Here is a 26269-nt window from a genome sequence, read left to right as displayed (position 1 = left end):
GCACAGGAGGCATTCACTCATCTCTGCCAAGAAATTTGGAAGACAACTGTCTGGCCGACTTATTGGAAGAGATCCATATTTATGCCCATTCCAAAGAGATGTGACCCAACAGAATGTAGAAATCATCGGACCATCTCTTGATATCTCAAGCGAGTAAAGTTTTGCTACAGGTAATACAGAAACGGCTATAATCATACATTGACAGAGAACTTCCCGAGGTTCAAGACGGATTCAGAAGAGGCCATGGAACGAGTGATATCATTGCTGATATCTGATGGATCTTGGCTGAAAGCAGAGAATATCAGAAAGATGTTTACCTGTGCTTTATTAACTACACAAAGGCTTTCAATTGTGTAGATCATTACAAGCTATGGACACCATTGCAAAGTATGAGTATTCCAGAATAATAAAATAATTATTAATAAGTGCTTATGAGGAATCTGTTCATAGACCAAGAGGCAGTTGTTTGAACAGAACATAGGAACACTGAATGGCTTAAAATTAGGAAAGGTGTGCGACAAGGTTGTCTTCTTTCACCATACTTATTCAACCTGTATGCTGAGCAAATAATATGAGAAGCTGGGTTCTATGAAGAAAAATGTGGCATCAGGATTGGAAGAAGACTTATTAACAACCTGCAATATGCAGATGATACAATCTTGCTTGCTGAAAATGAAGAGGACTTAAAATACTTACTGATGAAGAGCACAGCCTTCAGTATGGATTGCATCTCAATGTAAAGAAAACAAAAATCCTCATCACTGGACCAATAAGCAACATTCTTATCAATGGAGAAAAGATTGAAGTTGTCAAAGACATTTTTCGTGGATCAATCATCAACACTCATGTAAGCAGCAGCCAAGAAATCAAACAATGTATTGCATTAGGCAAATATGCTGCACAAGACCTTTTTGAAGTGTTCAAGAGCAAAGATGTCAGCTTGAGGACTAAGGTGCGCCTGACCCAAGCCATGGTATTTTTAATAACTTCATATGCATGAGAAAGCTGGACAGTGAATAAGGAAGACTGTAGATGAACTGATGCTTTTGAATTATGGTGTTGGAGGAGAATACTAGAAGTGCCATGACCATGAAAAGAACCAATAGATCTGTTTTGGAAGAAGTGCAGACAGAGTGATCCTTAGAGGCCAAGATGGCCAAACTTTGTCTCTCATGCTTTGGACACATTTTCAGGAGGGAACAGTCGCTGGAGAAGGACATCATGTTTGGTAAGATGGAGGGTCAGAGAAAAAGAGGAAGACCCCCAATGAGATGGATTGGTCAGGTGGCAGCATCGATGGACTCAAGTGTGTCAACAGTAATGAGGTTGGCCCAGGATCGGACATTGTTTCGTTCTGCTGTGCATAAGGTCTCTATGACTCGGTGCCGACTCGATGGCACCTAACAACAACAATATATATATATACACAACTCTGGTAGCATAGTGGTTATGAGTGGGGCTGCTAACCTCAAGTTTAGAAGTTTGAAAGTGCCAGCCATTCCATGAGACAAAGATGAGGCTTTCTGCTCCATAAAGATTTACAGCTTTGAAAGGTTGCTGAGTTGGAACCGACTTCATGGCACACAACAACCACCATACTACCAACAAGCAAATATATCTATTTGGACTCCTGGTGTGGCACTGTAGGATCAGTACTGGAATGCTAAGAGCCTTTGAGTTGGTTCTGACACACATCGACCCTGTCTAGTGTTTCCAAGGAGCAGCTAGTATGCTTGAACCACAGACCTTGTAGTTTGCAGTCCAGTGCTTATCCAATAGCACCACACTAGGAGTAGATAGATAGATAGATAGATAGATAGATAGATAGATAGATAGATAGATAGATAGATGATAGATAGATAGATAGATATTTGTACACACACACACATAGATGAGTATATATGTGTGTGTGTGTATGGCAGCTGGGTTGCTAACCACAAGGTCAGCAGTTCAAATCTACCAACCACTCTGCAGGAGAAAGATGAGGTTTTCTGCTCCCATAAAGATGTACAGACTCAGAAAACCCTATACAGGGTCACTGTGATTCAGAAATAACTCAATGGCACACTACCACCATCATATGCATATATGAGTAGTAGTGTGGCGCTGGTTAATGTGCTGGACTGCAAGGCCGGTTTGAACCACAAGGTATGTGGTTCAAACTTGCCAGCCACTCCTTAGAAACCCTATACAGGGTGGCTATGAGTTGGAACTAACTCCATGGCACTTAACAATATATATATATATGTGGAGCTCTGGTAGTGTAGTGGTTACAAATTGGGCTGCTAACCTCAAGGTCGGCAGTTCGAAACTACCAGCAGTTCTGCGAGAGAAAGATGAGGTGTTCTGCTCCCATAAAGATTTACAGCCTCGGAAACCCTGCGCAGGGTCACTATGAGTCAGAACTGACTCCACGGTACTTAACAACAACAACAACAACAACTATATATATAGCATAGTGGCTACGAATCGGGCTGCAAATCTTAAGGTTAACAGTTCGAAACTACCAGCTGTTCTACAGGAGAAAGAAGAGGCTTTCTGCCCCCGTAAAGATTTACAGGAAACCCTGTACAGGGTCACTATGAGTCGGAACCAACTCCATGGCACATAACCAACCTGCATATATATACACACACACACACACATTTGTTGTGGTTGTTGTTAGGTACCATCGAGTTGGTACGGACTCATAGAGACCTTATACACAGCAGAATGAAACACTGCCAGATCCTGGGCCAACTTCACAATTGTTGCCACGCTTGAGCCCATTGATGCTGCTACTTTGCCAATCCATCTTGCTGGGGGTCTTCCTCTTTTTCTCTGAACCTCCACCAAACATGATATCTTTCTCCAGCGACTGGTCCCTGCTGACAATATGTCCAAAGTATGAGAGATGAAGTTTGGCCATCCTGGCCTCCAAGGAGCCACCGCAGTACGAAAAACTGACAAACGTGGTGGATATACATACATACATATAAAATAATTATTAATAAGTGCTATGTAGTAGGTTTTGACATACACACACATATATGTGTCCTGGTGTGGTGCTGTGGGATAATGGCCTGTTGGTTTGAACCTCAAGGTCAGCTACTCCTTGGAGACCCTATGCAGGGTGGCTATGAGTTGGTTCTCCTGACTTACATGGTTGCAGAAACTGACAAACCTAAAATTAACAGGTCAGGTGACCAATTCTGACTCATATCCCAAGAACAGAAGGTCTGATAATGATGAGTCATATATGCAGGACAGAAAGAGAGCAAGCAAATGAGCTTTGTAGAATGTTCATATGTACTGGATGCAGGCCACACCCCTCAGGAAACTCCTTCTACAACTGATTGGCTGATCACATCAGATCACATCATAGAAGTGATTACCTTATATTATGGAAATAAAATCAGGCCAATGTGCCAAATCACTGAGAATCATAACCTAATTAAATTGACACAAAACATTAACCATCATATAAGCTGAGAACAGATTACTGCCAGAGAACACCTAAACCTAATGGGGGGAGCGGGGCTCCCTTTAGAGAGAGATGCTTGGAATGTGGTTCTCTTCTTTTTCCATTAAGAATAGCAGTAATGTTCCCTAAAAGATGTTGGGCATCCCATCTGCATCTGGAGCTCTGAGAAGGGAGTGGAATGTGAAGAATTCAGTCTACAGAGCATGGGCGGCTGGTGGGCTCTTTGGGCTCATTCATGTGAGAAGAGGATCAAGCCTGAAGCAGTATGGGGTTGGAGTTAGACTGCTGGAAAGTCTCCAGGTGGAATGTGGATGGACTTGACAGATTCCTTGGAGGGGAGGGAAGGAGAGGGTAGATGGGGACCAGATTGCCATCACCAGTTCTGTGCACAGGTCCTGGGAGAGATCATAGTGGGCCTGCCTGGCCCAGACCATGTAGGGTCCTGAGTGATTCGCTGCTGCTGCAACCTCACATCCTCATCAGGATTGCCAAACTGAACAAGGCCCCTGGAGCCAGTCCCAATCTGTTTCCTTCTATTCTTTGACAGGAAGCTCCTGGAGAGTCAGCCCCCATGCCCCTCCCTGTCCCAGCACTCCCTCTCTCTTCTCCACTATGGACAGAGCCTCTGCGGAGAGCAGCTGTCTGCCCACCACATACCGAGCTAACAGAGCTGACATGGGGACTGTTGGAACAACACAGTTGTGCTGGACAATTCTGGGCTTCCTTCTACTCCAAGGTAAGAGATCCTGCCACCTTTCTTCAGCAATTACTCTCCAGAGGCTGGCAGTCTTGGGCACCAGTCCGTCCCTTAGCACACATGCCACACACTCTCCATCTGGGCTGTCCTTAAGGGAATTCCTGGGACTTTCCACAGAGAGGATCAGTTGGATTGGGGAGTGATCATGATCGGGCAGTGTTGTAAAACAGAGATATGGTTCAATCTTTTTGTGGGAAAATTTCCAGGGAGAACTGGGGCTTTGGTTGAGGCTGGTCTCATGAAGTGTGAAGGTGGTTGCCTTGGTCAGAGACTAAGGCTGGAACATTCCTTCCAACGTGAGGGAAGGCCCGAGAAGCAGACTATCCCATCAAGCCTCACCCTTTGATTTGGGTGCTGTGCTACCCTGTGAACAGTTCTAGTGAAAAATTGTCTGCACCTCAGACTTCACAGGTAATCGTTTTTAAATTTTCATATAAGGAGTAATAACTTGGGAGTTTCAAATGTTAACTGTGTGCTCCAATCACAGCCAGGGGGACCTGAGTTAGACACAAAGAACTATTTGCCAAGGAGGATGTCTACAATAGTCTTAGCCAAGGGGCTAGATGAGATGGCCTCTAGAGGAGATTACTAGGATACAACCTTTCAGACATAGGTTTGCCAGCTGAAGGCTTGTAAACCAGAGCATAAGGAATCCTCTGGTATGGCGCTATAGGATAAGCTGGACTGCTTATCACAAGGCCAGCAGTTTAAACCCACCAGTTGCTCCTCAGAAACCCTATACAGGGGTGCTATGAGTTGGAACTGACTCAACAGCACTTAACAACAACCACAACTAGGGAGCAGTTGCTGGGAACCATGAAAAGTCCAGGAGATTATGACTCACAGGGCAGCAACTTCCCTTTGGTCATCCCTTCCCACCTCAACCTCCACTAGTTCTCAGTGGAAGATTAATAAGCCTGTGCTAGAAACAACAAAGAGAAGCAAAAGTGCTTTGGATAGGGAGGAGAGTGATGGGAAAACTATCAAGCTAGCCCTTTCTTGGGTGTGGGGAAAGCGAGCCTGAATATTAGAACATTCGGCCTCTAGAGCTCAAAAAGCCCAAGGATAGAGTCACAGATTGGACCTCGAGCTGGGGTCTAGGCTGGGGAGGAACTGTGCGGAATAGCTTGTTGTTGTCAGGTGCCATCAAGTCGGTTCTAACTCATAATGACTGTATGCACAACAGAATGAAACACTGCCTGGTCCTGCGCCATTCTCACAACTGTTGTTAAGCTTGAACCCATTGTTGCTGCCATGGTGCCAATCCAGCTTGTTAGAGGTCTTCCTCTTTTTTGCTGACCCTCCACTCTACCAAGCATGATGTCCTTCTCCAGGGACTTGGTTCCTCCTGATAATATGTCTAAAGGATGAGAAGTGAAGTCTCCTCATTCTGGCTTTTAGGGAGCATTCTGTCTGTACTTTCAACAGATTTGTTTCTTCTTTTAGCAGTCCACAGTACTTTGCATTGTCTTCTCCAACACCATAACTCAAATGCATCAATTCCCCTACAGTCTTCCTTATCCAACTTTCATATGCATATGAGGTTATTGAAAATACCAGGGGTTGGGTCAGGCACACCTTAGTCCTCAAACTGATATCTTTGCTTTTCAACACTTTGAAGAGGTCTTGTGCAACAGATTTGCCTAATGTAATAGGTCACTTAATTTCTTGACTGCTGCTTCCATGAGTGGTAACAGTGGATCCAAATAAAATGAAGTCTTTGACAACTTCAATCTTTTCTCCATTTATTGGTCCAGTGGTGAGGATTTTTGTTTTCCTTCTAGGTAAATGCACAAAAGAGTACACTGTGCCCACTGCTAAACTATAAAGTTACAACCTTATAGAGCTTAGATGGTTCCTTAGATACGCTTGATTAGTATCTGATAGATATTTTCAGGACAAGCCTAGGGTTGAAAGGGCTTGCCCAGGATCATTCCATCTGTCTCCATCCCAGGTGGGAAGGATTCTCTATAGCATGGAGTTCCCACAAGTTTTAACTCTCTCTCTCTATCTCCAACCCAATGGGGCTATCAAAGATAGTTACTTGGAAAAGTATGGTCCAGGATTTGGGAAAGCTTAGGCTTGGACAAAATTAATTCCACATTATCCAAACGATAGCCCCATGGAGGAAGGCAGTGGATTAAGGAAAATAAACAGACCAGCAGGCTGCCACAGGCTGGGGCGGGACCCTGGCACCCAGCCGCCTCCATCTACCCAGGCCTGGGTTTAGTGTTTCCCTAATGATGAGGGGCCCAGGGAGTAGGAGGACCAAGCAAGGGGCTTCAGGCCCAGACAGAGCTGAGGGACGGGAACCCAGCTGGGCGGCTCCACTTCCCCATGATGTTTTCCTTTCACATTGTTCACACGTTTCAAGAATGATTTCATTGTGGAAACTGAGCAAACACAACCTGACCTTTCAGGTCCCACACACACACAGCAGGACACATACATGGGTGTTTGTGCGCACATGCGTACACACATACATATCTGCAGAGAGGCTCACAGACATACACATATACATGCAAAAAGCAACTAAGAACTTCTGATTGGGGACTTCTGGTAAATGACTCTTCTCTGGGTTTGACCAACAATGACCATTTCTGAAGTAGGCTGTGACTGCAAGAGTAAACTTCCTGTGAGAACAAATCAGTTGCTTGTTCTTGAGCTCTGTCTCTTTGTATGCCTCAGAACTTGCTTCCTCTGCAGGACTCTCCCTCTAGCTGGGGGGCAGGCAGAGAGATAGCCCGATAGAAACCCTAATTCCTAACCTTATCTTATTCACCACTTTTCTCCGTCCTCTTTCTTTGGGATGGGTCCAGGATGACAATCTTAACAGAAAAAATGAAATACCAAAAAACAGAGTGGTGAGAACATTAGCATAGGCACTTGGAGTCCTAAGTTCTTGTTTAGGCAGGTCTTCTGTTTTTGTTACTAATTTAAGAAAATTAAAAAACAAAACAAAAAAGTCTTTCCTGACCTTGTGTCAGGTTGGTATAAAACCTACATGGGATTGAAGATATGGGGAAGAACTTTGGGATGCTAAGCTAATGAATCACAGTCCCAGAGCAAGACAGCATCATACACTAGGCCCATATCCTTAGTCCTCTGTGCTTCCAGCATGGAAAACTTAAGAGAACCAAAAGGGCTGAGTTCCACTATGGGCAGGAGACTTACTAAACTAATCCATGTGTTTTGTTTTCTCTTGCAGGCCACAACTCCCAGCCCATGACAACTCAGACTGCTAACCCTCAGGGTAAGACCAAATACACAGAGCTTGCTGCAGACAATGAAGGAAGGGTGGGAAGACTTCTAGGTCAGTTTTACACTGACCTGAGGTGATGGGAGCTGAGGCCTGAACTTTTAACACATCCAAAACTGAGCTCATCTAGGGATTTTTTTTCTTGCCTGGTCTATTCTAACATGCCTTTTAAAATGAAAGAAATGAATGGTTGTTGCTGGAGCAGGGAGAAAGTCTAGAAAATACCAGATAGAGGGAAGAAGAGAGGGAGATAACAATAGGTGACAACAGATCCCTCAGCTTATGGTGATGTGTTTCAGGGACCTTCAGTAAGCTAAGTCTGACCATAAAGTCAACTTCCAATACAGGTGAGTGAGTGTGTTTGATGAGGAACCAACACTGTGCCCCATGTTGACAACTATTTAATCCTGCTTAGATCCCAAGGGTTCTGGTATGGCTGATAGGGTGCGGTGTCACCAAGCTTGGCTCACCTCCAATTCCATATCTGACTCTGTCCTTGCAGGAGCTATCATCCCTCCCTCAGAGCCTAACAGCCCAAGTCCTTTCTCCAACACTGGTATCCCAGGAACTCGGCCATTCAGGCTACAAATTCCCTCCAGGGAGGGTTAACGTGGGAGTTTCTGCTCTAAAGAAGAATACAACCTAGTGGGGTAACAGATGAGTACATAGCACCTCAGATGGACAATTACAAAATGGGGTGAGAAGCGTTGTGATGGGCATATGCAGGAGGTATTGTGAGAGATCAGAAAAATATCAACCACTTCAAATTTGGGGGCCAAGGAAGACATTTCAGAGTGAGTAAACTTTGAAGCTAAGACTTGAGAAGGAATTAGACTGATAGAGATTGTAGGGTGAAAGTGATGAGATGGCAGAGGTTATTCACACAGTGAAGGCCCAGGGGTGACAGAGAATGGCCTTTCTCCTGGAACAGAAGGCAGGATTTGGGACTAACTCTCTCTGTATATATTCCGACTGAGGGCCTAAGCAGGTCCTTGCCATGCTTCCTGATCCACAGCACCTCCAATGAAGGTTTCACAGGTCCCCATGGTAACAAGTGAACCCACCATGCCAAGGTCAAGCACTGTGGATGATCATTCCTCATCCTCACTGAGCCTGCCTCAGTCCCAGTCACAGAAGCACACATTAAGACTTGGTGAGCACCCAGAGCTAGGGCTGGGGAAGAGTGCAGGGGTTAAGGATACTGTAGTATGCCTGGGTGGGTTTTTTCTTCTCCACTTTAAGAGGCCCAAGTTCAGCCCCAGAGCCAGGGGTCTTGAGGTCAGGATCCATATCAGTGAACCCTGGTTTGGGAGAGACTGAGAGAGGTTTGGTGCAGGAGTAGAGAAAAGAACTTGGGCCTAGTCACAACAAAGGTAAAAGGAGCCTGGAATTGGGTTGATAAAGGAGTAGAGGGGACAAGAGAGGACTGAGAGAACTCAAAACAATAGGGAAAGGTAGAAAATGTTGGGAAAAAGCTGCCTACCTCCCTCTCAGTGACAGCTGGTCCTCGCTAATCAACATGGGCGAAGAGCTGGCGATGGGGAGGACATCCTCTACCCTGACCATGTTTTCACATTACAGGCACAGGGGCCCCACGTAGCAGCAGGAGCAGCGGCAGCCCAAGTGGAGGTATGTCCTTCCCAATGCAGAGGATCCAGAGATTGCTTCTTCCTCCTTTCCCTCGTCTCACTTCTTGACTCCGGGAATTTTTTATTCCCAGACCTACTAGGCAATGGGGTGCAGAGAGATAAGAAAAATGGAGAAATGAGTTGAGGGGATGAGAGGGATGGCCATATCACTTTTCAAAAGGTCAGAAACTTATGTCACTTAACTGGTAGCCTGGCTTATTAGATCAGCACCTGGGGACAAATTTCCTGTGTCCTTCTTTCCACCCACATAAACCCTTGACAAAGCACAGATGACTCTACCTTTCTCAGCCTGAGTCCCTATCTCTAGGACACAAATTCCTTCTGTCTAAGCCTCATAGGGCGGTGGGAAGAGCATAACGAGAGAGGGATCCTGAATCTCCTGAAGTCCTCTGGAATGATCAGCAAGACCATTTACATGACCACATATCATCATGGCTTGACCTCCATTCTCTTGGGATCTGGTTGAAGTGGAAGGGAAGAAGTCTTTTTTTATATATAGGATGTGAGCTCCTCCTGCAATCTTTCAGCTTGGGGTAGGGGAAAGAAGTTAACTTTCTGTGGTAGACCACGTCAGTCTCCATCACTGATGTACCTATCCCCCACTCCATCTTAGACACATCCCAAAATATCACCACCAAAACCACCACCGTGAACACGAGGACAGAGGAATATTTGACCATCCTGCCTAGCCCAACATCAGAGTCAGTGCTCACTGTAGCTGCATTTGGTAAGTCTGGTGGACAAGGTAAAGCATGGGAGGGGATTGCCCTGGAGTTGACTAGGATTCTGGGTATAGAAATACAGGAGGGCTTGACTGAAGGAGTGGCTTGGTGGGAGGAAACCTCCCCTGGTCCTCCAGCCAACTCTTCTTGGCTTTGATGGATTTCAAGTTCCTATGGGAGGATACCCCACTCTAGCTAGAGGCAGCAGGCTGACAGTTTGTTGTTCAACAAAGAAATGGAATTTACTTTGCTTCTGGAGCCTGTCTATACAGCACTTAGCAAAGGGGATTCTGGACTCTTGTTCCCATTCTCTTTCCTGCCCAGGTGTTATCAGCTTCATTGTCATCCTGGTGGTTGTGGTGATCATCTTGGTCAGTGTGGTCAGTCTAAGATTTAAGTGTCGGAAAAACAAGGAATCTGAAGGTAATGCCCTGACCTCAGCTTCCCTATTTGTCTCTCTTTGGTGGGGAAATTCAGAGCTAAATTCCATGACTAAAATTCAGACTGGAATTGAGAGCAGGATTGGCATGTGAATCTAATAGAATTTAGAAGTCCTGAATAGTGAAAGGTTACTTGGGTGGGCTTTGAGGGGTAGGTTGGGTGTCTGAATTACAGCATATGACTCTTGATCTGTTCCTTGGGTTTTTACAGATCCCCAGAAACCAGGAAGTTCAGGGATATCTGAAAGGTAAGACTGTCAAAGGTATGAGAGAGGAATCATCTATCTGATATCCCATTCTCCACTTCTAAGAGGGAATTTTGAAATATTATCTCAAATTCTCATAGCAATTCTTAAAGGCAGATATTATTTCATTTTATACATAAATAAAATAATTCGTAAGAGTGGCTTTAACTTGGTAAGATTATACAAGCAGTGATTAGTAAAACCAAGATTTGAATACATGTCTTTTAGACTGCAAAGCACTCAGTTCAGTATGGCCCAAAATATAGAATTTTTAAAACAAAAGTGTAAGGCTCAACAACTCAAATCCCACAATTCCTTGACTCCCATTGCCTTTCCTCCTCCTTCTCTCTATAACCCAGACTCCCTCCCTACCCCTAGCTGCTCCACAGCCAATGGTGAGAAAGACAGCATCACCCTCATCTCCATGAAGAATATCAACACAAATAACAGCAAAAGATGCTCCTCAGCAGAGAAGGTAGGTTCTCCCTCTTTCTTCCTCTCTTCCACAAGTTCACCTTCCCCTGCCCCTCTCCTTTCTTCAAGTTCTAGTCCCTGGGCCAGTAAGGAGATACTTTCAAAGACTCAGGTTCTCCTTCCCTCATGGCCATCTGGCCACTTCTAAGAAGTTCATTATTTCTCATTGTGTTTATTTTGCAGGTTCTGTAAAGACAACCTTGGGGCCCCAGCCCCTAGAATAAGGCAGCTGCCCTATGACTGTGAGGAGGAAGCAATGGTATTGGTAGGGACAATGAACTACATATAAATTATTTTACTGTTTTACATCTACTCTCAGATCTAATGGACACTAGCATTCCTCCAGATGTGAGAACAAGCTACCAATGCAAGAGATTCTCTCCCATATGGACAGCCATTCTAGAAACACAGCCTGCTCCACCATCTTCTCAGAATCATAGGAAAGAACAAGAGTGAGGAAAACGATGAGGTGGATTGTTTTTGTCTACTTTTCATTAAAATTATTTTCTGGCCTGCAGTCTAACTTCCTTTAAGATTTCTGCTCTCATGCACACTTCTTTACTTGGTGTTCTAGCAGCTTTGGCCAGGAAACTTATCTTAGGCCAGGAATGGTCACAAGGTTCTGTCCCCATGGAGAGCTCTCTGAGAAACCGGGAGATAGAACTTTTTGTCAGGTCTGCCTCAGTTTACTTGGATTATTAAATAGGGTTGAGGTGACTGACTAAATACCCCAATAGAGAAGAAAGAAAAGAGAATACAAATCATGACTACTCATCACCAGCAAAGAAGTTTCACATTTGGAGAGACAGAACATGGAAGGCACAAAGCACTGGACTAGGAAATTCCAGTGGTAAGAAAGAGTTGAATTATATGAAGACAGCTGTTCTCTGCCTGAACTAGGGTAGATGTGCGTCACTTTGGCCCTTAGGGAAGATCACTGGGCAAGTGTGACACCAAAACCAGAAAACCCACCCACTTTATACCATACAATTATTATCTTTGTGCTCTAGAAAAAGAGTAAAAATTCATGTCAATGCTACAGTCATTTAAAGAGAAAAAGACAGACAGTATCGGTTTTCTTAGAAACAGGCATCTCATGATACTGGTTTTAAAATGAATCTTAGATGGGTAGAAACAATCAATGAGTCCTCTATGAATGTTTGCAGAGTTTTTTTTTGTTGTTGTTGTTGTTTTTTTTTAACTTTATGAGTATCTACTGACCAGCAGTTTAGAAGACATGGAGAATCCCATTCCTGCTCTCTGAGATTACCCATTCTAAAGGAACAATAGGCCATTTTCTTTTGGATTTAGTCTTTGCAAAGTGATATGAGAAAGCCTAGAATAAAAAGTTTCACTCTTCCTCTGTCTCATTAAAATTATTAAAGTGAGACTGGCAAAATCTACCGGATTCTATAATCACCTAAGGCTGGGCCTGTAACCTACTTATATTTATAACTCCAGGTTATAAAAATTGGTTCTTGAGTGCAGGAAACCTGACCATGAGGCTAGGTTACTCCACAAACTTGCAGTTTGATTTTGATCAAACCATGCCCCCTCCTCTGAGCCTGTTTTCTTACTTCTTAAGTGAGGTGGATTAACTATTTGGCCTTCACTATGTTTTCTAATTCCTACATTCCACACTTCAATAAACTCAAGATACAGAAAAGAAAAAAAAAAAAAATTACTACAATCTGTTGAGTAGAAATCACTGGGTGGGAATCAGAGACAAATCTTATGTGCTTCTGGACAAGTCTTTGGTATTCCCATGTATTAATAGAGAAGAGTGATTCCCTACTAGTTTTGACTACCTCACAGGCTATTGGGTAGGAGAAATGGAATAATCAATGTGGAAATACTTGTGAAGTAAAAATAACAGCTAGCAATTGCAGCAGACAGCATGGAACACCATAAAAATGCCTCATCAAGGATCAAGACACTGGTTCCCCAGCTGCTAGGAGTGCTGGCTGCTGAAGGCTTACAGCTAGCTGGTTTGTGACTGGTTAATAGGGATGGGATAGGGATGAAGACTTGGAGCCCTCATTTCTCCCTCTATCCAATTCTGTTCCCTCAAAACTGTTGTTCCCACAAACACTCACCAATAAATCTTGGCATGCAAACCTGAGTATGAGTATTTCCTGAGGTAACCAACTATCCAACTTATGATAATAATATTTTTTTTAAATAATTCAGGATGTTTTATTTAAACCTACTGAATTATACTAGTCAATCCCAGGACAACAATCTTGTTACTGGGCTAGAACTCTTTGGGTGACGTAACAATGTCTAGAAGCACAGGATTCTGTTAGAATTGTTATTGTTACTCTGACTGCCATGGACACTTACTTAGTTCAGCTGCTTATCATACTGGGTAGTCAAGTCAAGGACATGGGTTTAACTCTAGGTACCTCAGTTGATATCTCCATTGAAATGTCACAAATTTTCCCCTGACTCTGGACAATGTCCTGCAAATATGAGCTGTTATAAGGTATTTATATGTGTGGTTGCAGAGGGGGAGAAACGGTATTAGTATCTTTGAGCCTGCCGTGCCACATTGGCCATGTGGATTGTCCTTTTGTTAACATTCCTTGTGGGGGTCCAGGATGAACTCATTGAATGTGGAATTCTGCTCTGTAGCCAACCTGTAGTAGAGGAGATTCTGCTAAGGGATTATACTAATCAGGTAAATACTTGTACAAGACCCTACACACACACAGGAAGTCCAAATGCAGCCTTCTGCAGTCCCTGCAGCTTCGCTGGGACCACATCCCTTCCTTAATGTCTAGGCAACAGGATGGTGACCATTTATAAGACAGCTTCCTCCCAATTCCTACACAGGACTTGTTGATGTTAAGTGTCTTTGAGTTGGTTCTGATTCACAGTGACCTAGTATAGGGTTTCTGAGGCTGAAAAATGACTGTTGTTAAGTGTTATCGAGTTGGGTTCAACCCATAGCGACCCTGTATAGGGTTTCCGAGGAGTGGCTGGTGAGCTTGAACCTCTGACATTGCAGTTCAAACCAACCTTGCAGTCAGGTCATTAAGCCACAGTGCCACACCAGGACTTCAAAAATGGACTATCTGGCCCTACAACAGGAACAGGTGGAATGGTTGTTGTAATGTCATTATCTCACTTCCTCCCTCATCCTGTGGAAGGGCAGTCAGCAAGCAGTTTAGGTCCACAGGCTCAGTCAGATGGAATTGTTTACACAATATGTTTATTCCAGGGCTGAATAGGATAAATCCAACATCTCAGTCACATAAGGTTCATGGCAAACCTGAGTATTGCCAACAAAAAACTCACTGCAGTTCAACAGTATTAAAAATAAGAAGAGATGATTCAGAGAAATCTGAGGCTGGCCCAAGGTAAAATAATTTGGTGGACAAAGAATCAAGTTGGTCTAATTCTTGCACCCATTGCAGTTAAGTGCAGTTCCCACTTATAACGACTCTGTATAGGATTTCTAAGGAATGGCTGGTGGGTTTGATCTGCCAACCTTTCATTTAGCAGTCCAGTGCTTATCCTATAATACCACACCAGGCACTATAATCCAACTAAATTTTATTTGAATCTGCTGGCTTACCAGTTTCTCTGAGTCAGTGTATGCTCTCTTTTCTCTCCTCCTTCCAATTTCTCTATATACTTCCTTTTTGTGAACTATATCCAAGATCTCAATTCTCTTCCCTTATCTCATTCCTAGTTACTCTTTCACTCTTCCTGCTGGCTACCTACCCCTGGCACCTCCTTCCTGTACTCTATGATACCACAACTTCCTGTTCTATAGAACACAGAGATTGAATTTGACAATGGGGATTATTTTAGGTGAATGTTTGGGAATTTAAGAAAAACCTGGCACAAAAATGTTCTAAATGTTGAGATTTGGGGTTCTGGATTCTTAGTGATACAGTAATAGGAAAATTTATCCAAAATCATCAATTTAAGTGTAAATGAGTTAAAGGACACATTTGCATAACAACATATGAAACAGTGGCAATGTTGGACTATTTTTTGTTGGTCTAGATTAAATGAGTCAAATCTAGAAAAGAATGGATAGTTTCAGAGGATAAGGAGGGGAGAGAATGCTGAGGTACCAATTTTCTCCAAGAGGCCTTCACTTCCCAAATCTTGCCAAATATCCTTGAACCTGGATTCTGCTCCAAAGTAGCCCCATCATTCATAGAATCCATTCTCAATCCAGTTATCCTCTGTAGTCCTTAACACTCAAATTCTCTGCCAGATACTTGTGATTTCATGGCTATCTGAAACCTCTGAGCATCTCCAAACATGGGCCTTTTCATTGTTGTTGTTAGGTGCCATTGGGTTAACACCAACTCATACCAAACCTATGCACAACAGAATGAAATTAGGCCCACCTCACAATCGTTGCTATACCTGAGCCCGTCACTGCCACCACTGTGCCAATCGATCTCCTTGGGGGTCTTCCTCGTTTTCTCTGACCCTCCATTTTACCAAAGATGGTATCCTTCTCCAGTGACTGGTCCCTCCTGATAATATGTCCAAAGTATGAGAGATGAAGTCCGGCCATCCTAGCTACCAAGGAGCATTTTGGCTACACTTCTTCCAACACAATTTTTTTTTTTTCTTTTGGCAGTCCCTGGTACTTTTAATATTCTCCTCCAGCACCATAACTCAAATGCATGAATTCTTCTGATATTCCTTATTCACTGTCCAACTTTTGCATGCATATGAGGTTATTGAAAATATCCTGGCCTGGGTCAGGCACTATTCACAATAGCAAAAAGATGGAGACATCTTAAATGCCCTTCAATGGAAGAATGGTTAAACAAACTTTGGTACATACACACAAAATGTTGAAGAATAATGATAAATCTGTGAAACACTTCACAACATGGCTGTACCTGGAGGACATTATGCTGAGTGAAATTAGTCAGTCATAAAAGCATAAACCAATGTTTTCCTTAGTAGACAAACTCCTTTATTAGAAGCACAAAATATGAAAACGGTATTTTATTGAAGAATGGTAAGGAGCTGGAGTCTTCCTGCTATGTCTTCCTCCTCCTCTTCCCTACCCCACCCCCCAGCATAAAGTCCCTGGACATCTGCACAATGAACCTAAAGGATTCCTCAAATTGAGGAATTCCTCAACTAACCTAATCCAAGACTTCTGGGTTGGCAGTTCAAAAAAACCAGCTGCTCCTTGGAAACCCTATACAAGGTCACTATGAGTTAGAACCAACATTTAACAACCACAGCCTAAACCAATCCTTTCATTTCATAGGTGGGGAAACTGAATCCAAAGGAGAAAAAAGGATTTCATTGGTTGTGGTCACACAATGATTTATGGCAACATCCAAACTAAAATTCTTATCTATCTATCTTGTTGTTGTTAAGTGCCATCAAGTCAGTTCTGATTCATAGTGACCTTGTATAATGTTTCCAGTGAGTAGTTGGTGAGTAGTTCACTCATAGTGAACCTGTACAATGTTTCCAGTGAGTAGTTGGCGAGCTTGAACTGACTACTTTGAGGTTCAAACTTACCTGGCAGTCCAGTACATTAAACCACAGCTTCACACCAGGTCTCCTCTATCTTGTTGCTGTTGTTGTTAAGTGCTGTCAAGTCAGTTCTGACCCATAACAATCTCGTATAGGGTTACCGAGGAGTGTCTGGTAAACTTGAGCTGCCAACCTTGTGGTTCAAACCAACTTTGCAATCCAGGGCATTAACCCGCAGTGCTTTTTCCTATCCTCTTGAAGTTCCTTAGGAGCTTAGTGATTACAGGAAACAGCTAGAACTGCACGTCATGGGGGACTTTGACCCTTCCAGTTTATATCCAGGACTGCAACTCCTCACATCACTCCACAGCTGCCTAAATAGCTGCTGGTTGATATGTTAACTGATTTAGTGTTTTTAGGTAAGTCACTCAGTGAAGTCCAAATAATCTTTTACTTGGGGATGAACATGATCATTTTTGCCTTTTGCATACTCAATCTTTGACTATCTTAACCCACTCAACTTCTGACAGTCATGAGTCAGTCGGTGAGAACACTGTACCCATTCACGCCTAGGAAACGTTGCCTTTATTCTTTGTTAGAGTCCATGCAAACCTGAGTGAGGATCAGCAGGAATATTTCTTAAATTCTTAAATTCTTCTTCATTAATTTCCTAAAGTCTGGAGTCCTGTAGTGCTGTAGGGTAAGCACTGGACTGCAAAGTCGGCTTAAATCTCAAGGTCAGTGGTTCAAACCCACCTACCTGCCACTCCTTGGAAACCTATACAGGGTTGTTATGAGTTAGAACCAATTCCACAGAACTTGATGACAATAGTGCTTCACAAAGGAAGGGAGTGGGGCAAAGGAAACGATGGGGCTGGAAAAGAAAGTCTGAGGGAACTCAAAGTAGGGCAAGAAGGAGAAGGTTTAAGGAACATCAAAGAGGGGTCCATAATGCAAACTCTCAGACCTGTATTTTTCTTCTTTCTACCCCGACTCGGGTACAGTCCCTCTAAGGACTCTACGAATGGCTGGAATCTGTGGCTGAGGAGCTGGGGGATGGAGGGAAGTTCCCAGAATGTCCTCTAACCTCATAAATCTACCTCGCTTTCTTGTTTTCTTGGCTTTTAAGCTTCCCAGATAATGTGCTGGTATGAGCTAGGCTGTTAACCGCAAGGTCAGTAGTTCAAATCTACCAGTCGCTTCATGGGAGAAAGATAAGGCTTTCTGCTCCTGTATACCACTCCTGGTGTGGCACTGTAGGATCATCACTGGACTGTGAACCACAGGTCAGCGGTTCAAACCCACCAGCTGCTCCTCGGAAACACTATACAGGGTCACTATGAGTCGGAACAGACTCAACGACACTTAATGACAACAAAGATTTACAGCCTGTACAGGGTCGCTATGAGTCAGAACTGTCTCGATGGCACACAACCAGGGTTGGATGTGGCTTATTGCTGAGTGTCTCTCTCAATTTCCAGAGTCTAGCATACATTTTGCACAGAACAGGCATACGTTTTAAAAGGCCTTTCCTGAGAACAACTGTCACGCTGTCATCGTCTAAGCTTTAGTTTATGACGTCCTTCTCAGGTAGGACTTCAAGGATAGGTGGGGGCAAAGGCAACATTCCCACTGACAAAAAACACGGCCCGGAGTTACCACAGTTTCCTATTGTGAATCAGTAGCTCACAGGAGTCAGCAAGCTGCAAACATCTTCACAGGCATTCCCCACCCACCAGCAAGGTTCAAGCCCCTTTACAACTCTTCAGCTCCGACGGCCCCTCGCGCAGAGCCTGCCGGGAATTGTAGTCCAGTGGGTTAAAACACTAGACTGCAAATTCGGTTTGAACTTCAAGGTTGGTGGTTCAAGCTCACCAGCTGCTCATTGGAAACCCTCTACAGGGTCGCTATGGGTCGGAACCGACTAGATGGCACTTAACAACAACCCCGACCCTCCCCCCGTAATCACATGAGTTGGACTACAATGCCCAGGATGCCCCTGAGCTCGGCGCCCCCCTTCCTTTTAGCCTCCGGAGCTGGGAAGGCCTGCAGACCTGCTGGCAGGGAACTGATATGGCTGCGACTCTGAGCAGCGGGGAGCGCTGGACAGAAGGTACCAAGTTTTGGCCCAATGGTGGGACAAAGAGGGTCAGGGAAAGATCAGGGATGGGGCTCCTGACCGTAAGGGCTGAGATGCCGGGCCTGACGTGAAGGATGGAGGTCCGTGAAAATATGCTGAGCCTGCGTGGGGTTTTGAATGGAATGGTGGCCCCCCTACAGGACTGGGTCCAAGATCTAGAAGTCAGGAGCTATGGCCAGAGTTAGGGGTAAGCTGGGAGACCCGAGTCATCAATGACAACTTGTTGCCTCTTGCTCCCAGGCCCGCTCTGGCTCGTGCCCTGTTCAGGGTCTGAGGCAGTCTTGCCCGCCCGCACCGGGTTGACAGCCTGCTAAAAAGGGTGATGTTGTCATATGCACCTTACCAGGCCCATCTCCCTGTCGCCAGACTAGACCGCTTGACCCTCAGTTCCAGGGTGATTTTGTCCCCAGCCCGCATCAGGACCGTTAGGCCAGTCTTGTCCATCCTGAGCAGGCCATTGGTTCGTGCCTTTTTACTGCAGTCAGGTAAAAAGTATTTATCCAACACGTATTATGTTCTCTGCAGTATGGTGATCCTGAAGGTGCCGCGGGAATTTGATAGACATGGACCACTGAGGAAGTTTAACAGTTAAATAGACAACTAAAGTCAGCCAATAAATTCTGGACTACACAGCCAGGTCAAGGATTCTGGGAGCACACTGACAAGGCACCTAAGTGTCAGGAGAAGCCTCATGGAGTGTCACATATGACATGAAGGATGCATTGGAGTCAGCCAGGCAGACCCAGTGAGTGTTCCAAGCAGAGGAAACAGCATGTACAAAGGTAGATCGAAAAGAAAGCATTGCTGATCTGAAAGGAGCTTGGTGTGGCTACAGCAGATTGCAAAGGAACATGTGATGAGAGACGAGCCTGGAGAAGCAGGCTGGAGCTACAATAAGAAATTTGGACAAGGAGCAGAGGATAGTAACATAGGGAAGAAGGATGTGGTCACATTTGATTAAAGGCTTTTAAGATCTTTCCCAGATAAGACATGAGTTGTCTGTACTCTTTGACTACATTGCCTATGTCCCTCTTTACATTCTGCATGTGTTTTGATCAATTAATCTATAACCTCTTTGTGATAAGAAGTAGAGTTTACTCATGCATACTCCAATGTAGCTAGTCAACTATCTTATATATATTAGCTCTATAACTACTAGTTAAAAATAGTTAAATTCATCTCCCCCTCAAATCTCAGCAGTGACTGTGCATGAAAAAGAAAAGAGAAAAAAATCTTAGTAGTGGTGTCATTACAACAAAAAAGGTTATTTTATAAGAAATGTCACCATTTGCCATGGACCACAGAGAAATAGATTTCCCTCTAAAGTAAGCTTTTGGGCAGAGCTCCTTTTCCAGCTCTGAGTCAAGGTTATTTGCTGACTGATCACAGTAGTTTGGTGGACATTAGGTTAAATGCTTCTGACATTTACAAGCTGTTCTTGCTTGTCTTATATTTTTTCTTGTACTTTTTTTTTTTTTTTTTTTATTTTTTTTTTTACAAGCTGTTCTTGCTTGTCTTATATTTTTTCTTGTACTTTTTTTTTTTTTTTTTTTTTTTTTTATTGTGATTTGAGTGGAAGTTTACAGGGCAGATGATCAGTTTTACATTCAACAAATCATATACTTTGTTTCATTACAATGATTATAATCCCCTCCATGTACTATCAGTTAACAGTATTTCTCTCTATTCATTTCATTTTAGCTCTTTTTTAAAAAAAAACAACAAAAAACACTCAGGCATATATAATAATTTAAACCACCAAGGGCACATTCTACCAGCCTGCCTCCTAGCCACCAGCTCTCAGTCCTTCTCTTTCCATAAATCTGGAGTTCTCAGCTGCTCCCTCTTTCCATGTCCCTTTCCTGTACTCTTTTATTGTCTCAGCAAAATGATTATTCAGCATTGTATGGATGCCTAAAAGTCAGTTTGACATCTGTAACCTGGTCTCACACTCACCTGCATATGCCCACAAGCAGTCTCCCAGAGAGCTAAGGCAGTAACAAAGCTGATTTGCTGAGTCAAACTGCAGCCTAATGGAGAGGCTCTTGCTTTGCAGCCTATATTGACGCAATTAGGAGAAACAAATACTCAGAAGACAGACCTCCTGAGAGTCATGACCCCTGTGGTTGCTGTAACTGCATGAAGGCACAAAAAGAAAAGTCTGAGAATGAGTGGAAGCAGACCCGGCCGGGTGAAGGGAGTACCACTTACACTGAGGAGCAGCTGCTTGGGGTGCAAAGGTAAGCCTGGGGTAGAATTAAATGAGTGATTTTATATAAAATGCTGAGAACAGTCCTTGGCACAGAAGATGGGCTATACCGGCATACCTCAGAGATATTGTGGGTTTGGTTCCACCGCAACAAAGCTAATTATCACAGTAAAGTGAGTCACAAATGTTTTGGTTTCCCATGCATATAAAGGTTATGGTTACACTATATTATAGTCTATTAAGTCTGCAATAGCATTAAAAAAATGTGAAATTTTGTGAGAATTATCAAAATGCGACTCAGAGACACAAAGTGAGCACATGCTGTTGGGAAAATGGCAACAATAAACTTGCTTGGCACAAGTTGTCACAAACCTTCACTTTGTTAAAAAAATAAACAATATCTGGGAAGTACAGTAAAGCAAAACACAATAAAATGAGGATATGCCTACATAAATATTGACTAGTGGTATTATTATTACCAAAGCTTCTATAATAGCTTCTTGACCTCAGAGGGAAGACTAGAGAGAAATGGAGTTGTTGTTGTTGTTGTTGTTGTTGTTGTTAGGTGCCATCAAGTCAGTTACAACTCATAGCGACCCCATGAGACAGAAATGGAGTATCAGGGTACAATTTGAATGGACTTCCCTACATCTACTTTAAGAGAGGCAAGAGAAACCAACTAGATCTAACTGACTTCTATAGAACGCTCCACCCAACAATAGCAGAATATACATTCTTTTTAAATGTACTTGGAGGCATTTTTTAGGTGTATATTCTTCAGGAGAGACCATAAAAGTAGCCTCAATTAATTCAAAATTATTAGAATCAGATAGTGTCTGATTTGTTGTTGTTAAGTGCTGCCAAATTGGTTTGGACTCATAGCAATCTTAATGTACAACAGAATAAAACACTACTTGGTTCTGTGCCATCCTCACAATCATTGCAATCATTGTTGTAGTTACTGTGCCTTTCCATCTCATTGAGGGTCTTACTCTTTTCTGTTGACCCTGTACTCCACCAACTATGCTATCCTTTTCCAGAGACTTGTCCCTTCTGATACCATGTCTAAAGTATGTAAGATGAAGTCTCGCCATTCTTTCTTCTAAGGAACTTTATGGTTGTATTTCTTCAGACAGGTTTGTGTGTTCCTTTGGCAGTCCATGGTATATTCAATGTTCTTCACCAACACCATAATTCAAATGTATCGTTTCTTTGTCATCCTTCCCTATACAGCTTTTGCATGTATATGAGGCTATTGAAAACACCAAGTTTGGGTCAGGCCTACCTTAATCCTCAAAATGAAATCTTTCTTTGTAATACTTTAAAAAGGTCTCTTGCAGCAGGTTTGCCTGATGTAATATGTTGTTTGATTTCTTGACAGTGCTTCCATGATTGCTGATTGGCAACTTCAATGCAGTTAATCCTTGAATAACATGGAGTGTTGTGCCCCTCATGTAGATGAAATTTTGCATATAATCTTTGACTCCCCAGTGACTTAGTAGCTACTATTGACTAGAAACCTGACTCATAACATAGTCAATTAACACATATTTTGTACATTATATATATTATATGCTACACTCACTAGAAGCTATGTTTTCAATATGAGATAAAAAGGCATTTCACAAACAGTGCAAGGTTTTTGTGCCTACTGGTATAGCTGTTGCTATCGCTCCATAGATTTCCTTTTCTTTTTTCACAATAGTCCTTAGGTTGGATTCATTTATCTTGAAATGGTAGGCAGTCACAACTGTAGACCTCCATCTACAGTACATATCAAGCAGTTCAACTTTTTCTTGTAATGTCATGACTTTTCTCTGCTTCTGGGGAGCACTTCCAGCATCACTAGTGGCACTTTGTATGGATTGCATGGTGTTATTCAAGGTTTACAGTATTGCACAAAACATACTGAAAAATACACGAGAACCATGAGAGATCATTTAGTACTGCAATATACAATTTACAAGAGAGACAAGCTGCTCCTACTGAGATGATTAGTGTTACACTGTATTTTTCTTTTTAATCTACATATAAGTGGACCTGTGCAGTTCAAACCCATGTTGTTCAAGGATCCACTGTGCTTTCCCCACATATTATGATGTTGCTCATTGGTCCAGTTGTGAGGAATTTTATTTTCTGTATGTTGAGGTATAATCCATACTGAAGGCTGTCATCTTTGATCTTCATCAGTAAGTGTTTCAAGTCCTCTTCTCTTTCAGCAGATAAACTTGTCATCTGTGTATCACAGTTTGTTAATCAGCCACATTCTTCTTCATATAGTCCAGCATCTTGGATTATTTTCTCAGCATACAGATTGAATAAGTATGGTAAAAGGATATAAGAGAGCTTCAAAAAGTTCATGACACCATTCTACTGCCTTTTAATTCCACAACCTTTTTGAAACCCTCTCACACAACTCTAACACACCTTACCTGATTTGAAATCATGTAATATCCCCTTGTTCTGTTCAAATGACTACAGACACTAAATAAATACACTCTTAAAATAAAGAATGGATCAAAGAAGAAATCATAAAGGAAATTAATTATAAGATACTTTGAGATGAATGAAAATGAAAACACATACCAGAATTTATGGGCTGTAAGCTCAGTGTTTGTTGTTGTTTAGTGCCGCTGAGTCAGTTTCGACTCATAGCAACCCTGTACAGGGTTTCCAAGGAGTGACTGACGAGCTTAAACTGCTGACATTGCAGTTCAAACTACCTTGTGGTCCAGTACTTATCCTATACCACCACATCAGTGCTTAGAGGGAAATTTATAGCTGTAAATACCTATATTAGATAAAATACAAAGAAAGATCTTAAATCAGTAACCAAATCTTCTACCTCAAAATCCATTTTCTGTTATCAAGTTGTTTCCAACTCATAGTGATCCTATGTTGTTGTTGTTATGTGCCGTGGAGTCGGTTCCAGCTCATAGCGACCCTGTACAGGGTTTCCGAGGCTGTAAATCTTTATGGGAGCAAAAAGCTTCATCTTTCTTCTGCAGAGTAGCTGGTGGATTTGAACTTCTAACTTTGCAGTTAGCAGTGCAATGCTAAACCCACTATACCACCAGGGATTACCCATCTTCCACCTTGTTGTTATTAGGTACCACTGAGTCGCCTCTGACTCATAGCAACCTTATACACAACAGAATGAAACACTGCCCAGTTCTGCACCATTCTCACATTTGTTGTTTGAGTCCATTTGTTGTTGGCACTGTGTCAGTCCATTTTGTTGGGATCTTTCTATTTTTCATTGACTCTCCACTCTTTACCAAGCATGATTTTTTCTTCAGGAACTGATCCCTCCGGACAATGTATCCAAAATACGAGAGACAAAATCTCATCATCTTTGCTTCTAAGAAATATTCTGGCTCTACTTCTTCCAACACAGGTTTTTTTGTTCTTCTGGCAATCCATATTTCAATATTCTTCACCAACACCATAATTTAAATGCATCAATTCTTCTCCAGTCTTCCGTATTCATTATCCAGTGTTCACATGCTTATGAGGCAATTGAAATACCATGATTTGGGTCAAGCACACCTTGGTCCTCAAACTGACATCTTTGCTCTTGAATGCTTTAAAGAGGTCTTTTGCAACAGGTTTGCCTAATGCAATCTGTAGGTTGATTTCTTGACTGCTCCTACTATGAGTGTTTCTTTCATCTTCTTATGTAAGAAACTACAAAAAGAATTGCACCAAGATACTTGGAACTGAACCCACTGCTGATGTCACCTTTCAGCAAAATAATAAATTGACTCATAAAATAAATAATGTACCCATGAGCACTGTGCTCCTTTAAATAATCATCTATGTAAGACCAGGAGTCCTGGTGTGGTGCTGTAGGATAAACACTAGACCGCTAACCTGAAGGTCAGTAGTTCAAACCCACCAGCCACTCCTCAGAAACCCCATACAGGGTCACTATGAGTGGGAACTGACTCAATGGCACTTAACAACAACATATAAGACCAAAAGGAGCCCTGGTGACACTGTAGGGTAAGCACTAGATTGAATTTCAAACCCACCACTCATCATGCGGGAGGAAGATGAGACTTTCAGCTCCTGTAAAGATTTTTGCAGCCATATCCAGGGTTGCTATGAGTCGAATCAACTCCATGGTAGTGGGTTTGTTTTGTTTGGGGGTTATTGTTGTTGTAAGGTGCCATCAAGTCAGTATTGACTCATAGTGACTCTATGCACAATAGAATGAAACACTGCCCAGTCCTGGGCCAACCTCACAATCATTGCTACGCCTGAGCCCATCGCTCTTGCCACTGTGCCTGTCCATCTTGTTGGGGGTATATGAGACTAAATAGTCAGTGCTTACCATAAAGCCAAGAAGGTAAGGGAGATGGGGCAGGGAAGCTAGGAAACAGAACAAGCAAAATGGAAAGAACGAGAATGCTAACGTATCGTGAAGAATGTAACCAATATCACTGAACAATATGTATGTAAATTGTTTAATGGGAACCTAATTTGCTGTGTAAACTTTCACCAAAATACAGTTTAAAATATATATATATATATAAAGGAGAGCAAACTAAATCAAAAGTGACCAGAATGAAGGAACTAATATAAAGTGAAAATAAATGAAATAGAGACTAGAAAAAATTAACAAAGTAAAAAATCAGTTCTCTGAAAATATAAAAAAATAGACGAATCTTCAGCTGGATTGACCAAGAACAAAACAGAAGACTCAAATAAACAAAATCAAGAATGAAAGAGAAAACACTACCAACCTTACAGAAAAAAAAGAGCTAGTAAGAGAATTCTATGAACAATTCTGTGCCAACAAATTAGATAACCTAGATGAAATGAATAAATTCCTAGAAAAATGCAAACTACCAAAACTGACTCAAGAAGATAGAAAATCTGAATAGACCAGTAGCAAGGAAAGATGCTGAATTAGTAATAAAAAAAAAATTCCCACAAAGAAAAATTCAGGTCCAAATGATTTCACTGGTGAATTCTATCAAATGTATGAAGAATTAGCACTAATTCCCGACATGCTTTTCCCAAAAAACAGAAAATAAGAAATATTGTCCAATTCTGTGCCTTGTATATTCTTGATCCTAAGGCCAGGTATGGCACTGTAACTGCTAACCACAAACTCAACGGTTCAGACCCACCAACCACTTCTTGGAAACTCTATACAAGATAACTGAGTTGGAACCAACTCAATATCATTGTACACTAGCAACAACAAGACCAGACCAGGCATCATCAGTGGGTTCAAGCGTGGCAACGATAGTGAGGTTGGCCCAGGATCAGGCAGTGTTTCGTTCTGCTGTGCATAAGGTCACTATGAGTTGGCACCAACTCAATGGCACCAAACAACAACAATTCTGTAGTTCCTGTGGGAGTGCCTTTGGTTTCCATCTCTATTCTACACATGGTAGTTTCGCTGCCTTGAGAGTCACTTTTGCCTTT

General features: G+C 42.6%; 2 protein-coding genes across 2 annotated transcripts in view; both read left to right on the top strand.

The window, feature by feature from the left end:
* The first annotated feature begins 4138 nt into the window (after positions 1-4138).
* ECSCR (endothelial cell surface expressed chemotaxis and apoptosis regulator) lies at positions 4139-18553 on the top strand. Its single transcript, XM_006866223.1, has 8 exons — positions 4139-4199; positions 7429-7473; positions 9061-9108; positions 9742-9855; positions 10175-10273; positions 10502-10538; positions 10914-11010; positions 18509-18553. The coding sequence occupies exons 1-8, from the start codon at positions 4139-4141 to the stop codon at positions 18551-18553; spliced, it is 546 nt and encodes a 181-aa protein (XP_006866285.1).
* Position 18554: 1 nt separating this feature from the next.
* Positions 18555-26269, top strand: part of DNAJC18 (DnaJ (Hsp40) homolog, subfamily C, member 18) — a 39461-nt gene continuing 31746 nt past the window's right edge. Inside the window, exons 1-2 of the mRNA XM_006866138.1 lie at positions 18555-18594; positions 20678-20861. Of these exons, the coding sequence (XP_006866200.1) occupies positions 18555-18594; positions 20678-20861 (224 nt within the window). The remainder of the gene's footprint in view (positions 18595-20677; positions 20862-26269) is intronic.

This window comes from Chrysochloris asiatica, unplaced genomic scaffold (assembly GCF_000296735.1).
Source record: "Chrysochloris asiatica unplaced genomic scaffold, ChrAsi1.0 scaffold00087, whole genome shotgun sequence".
Classification (NCBI taxonomy): domain Eukaryota; kingdom Metazoa; phylum Chordata; class Mammalia; order Afrosoricida; family Chrysochloridae; genus Chrysochloris; species Chrysochloris asiatica.
This window is presented reverse-complemented; position numbering and strand designations above follow the sequence as displayed.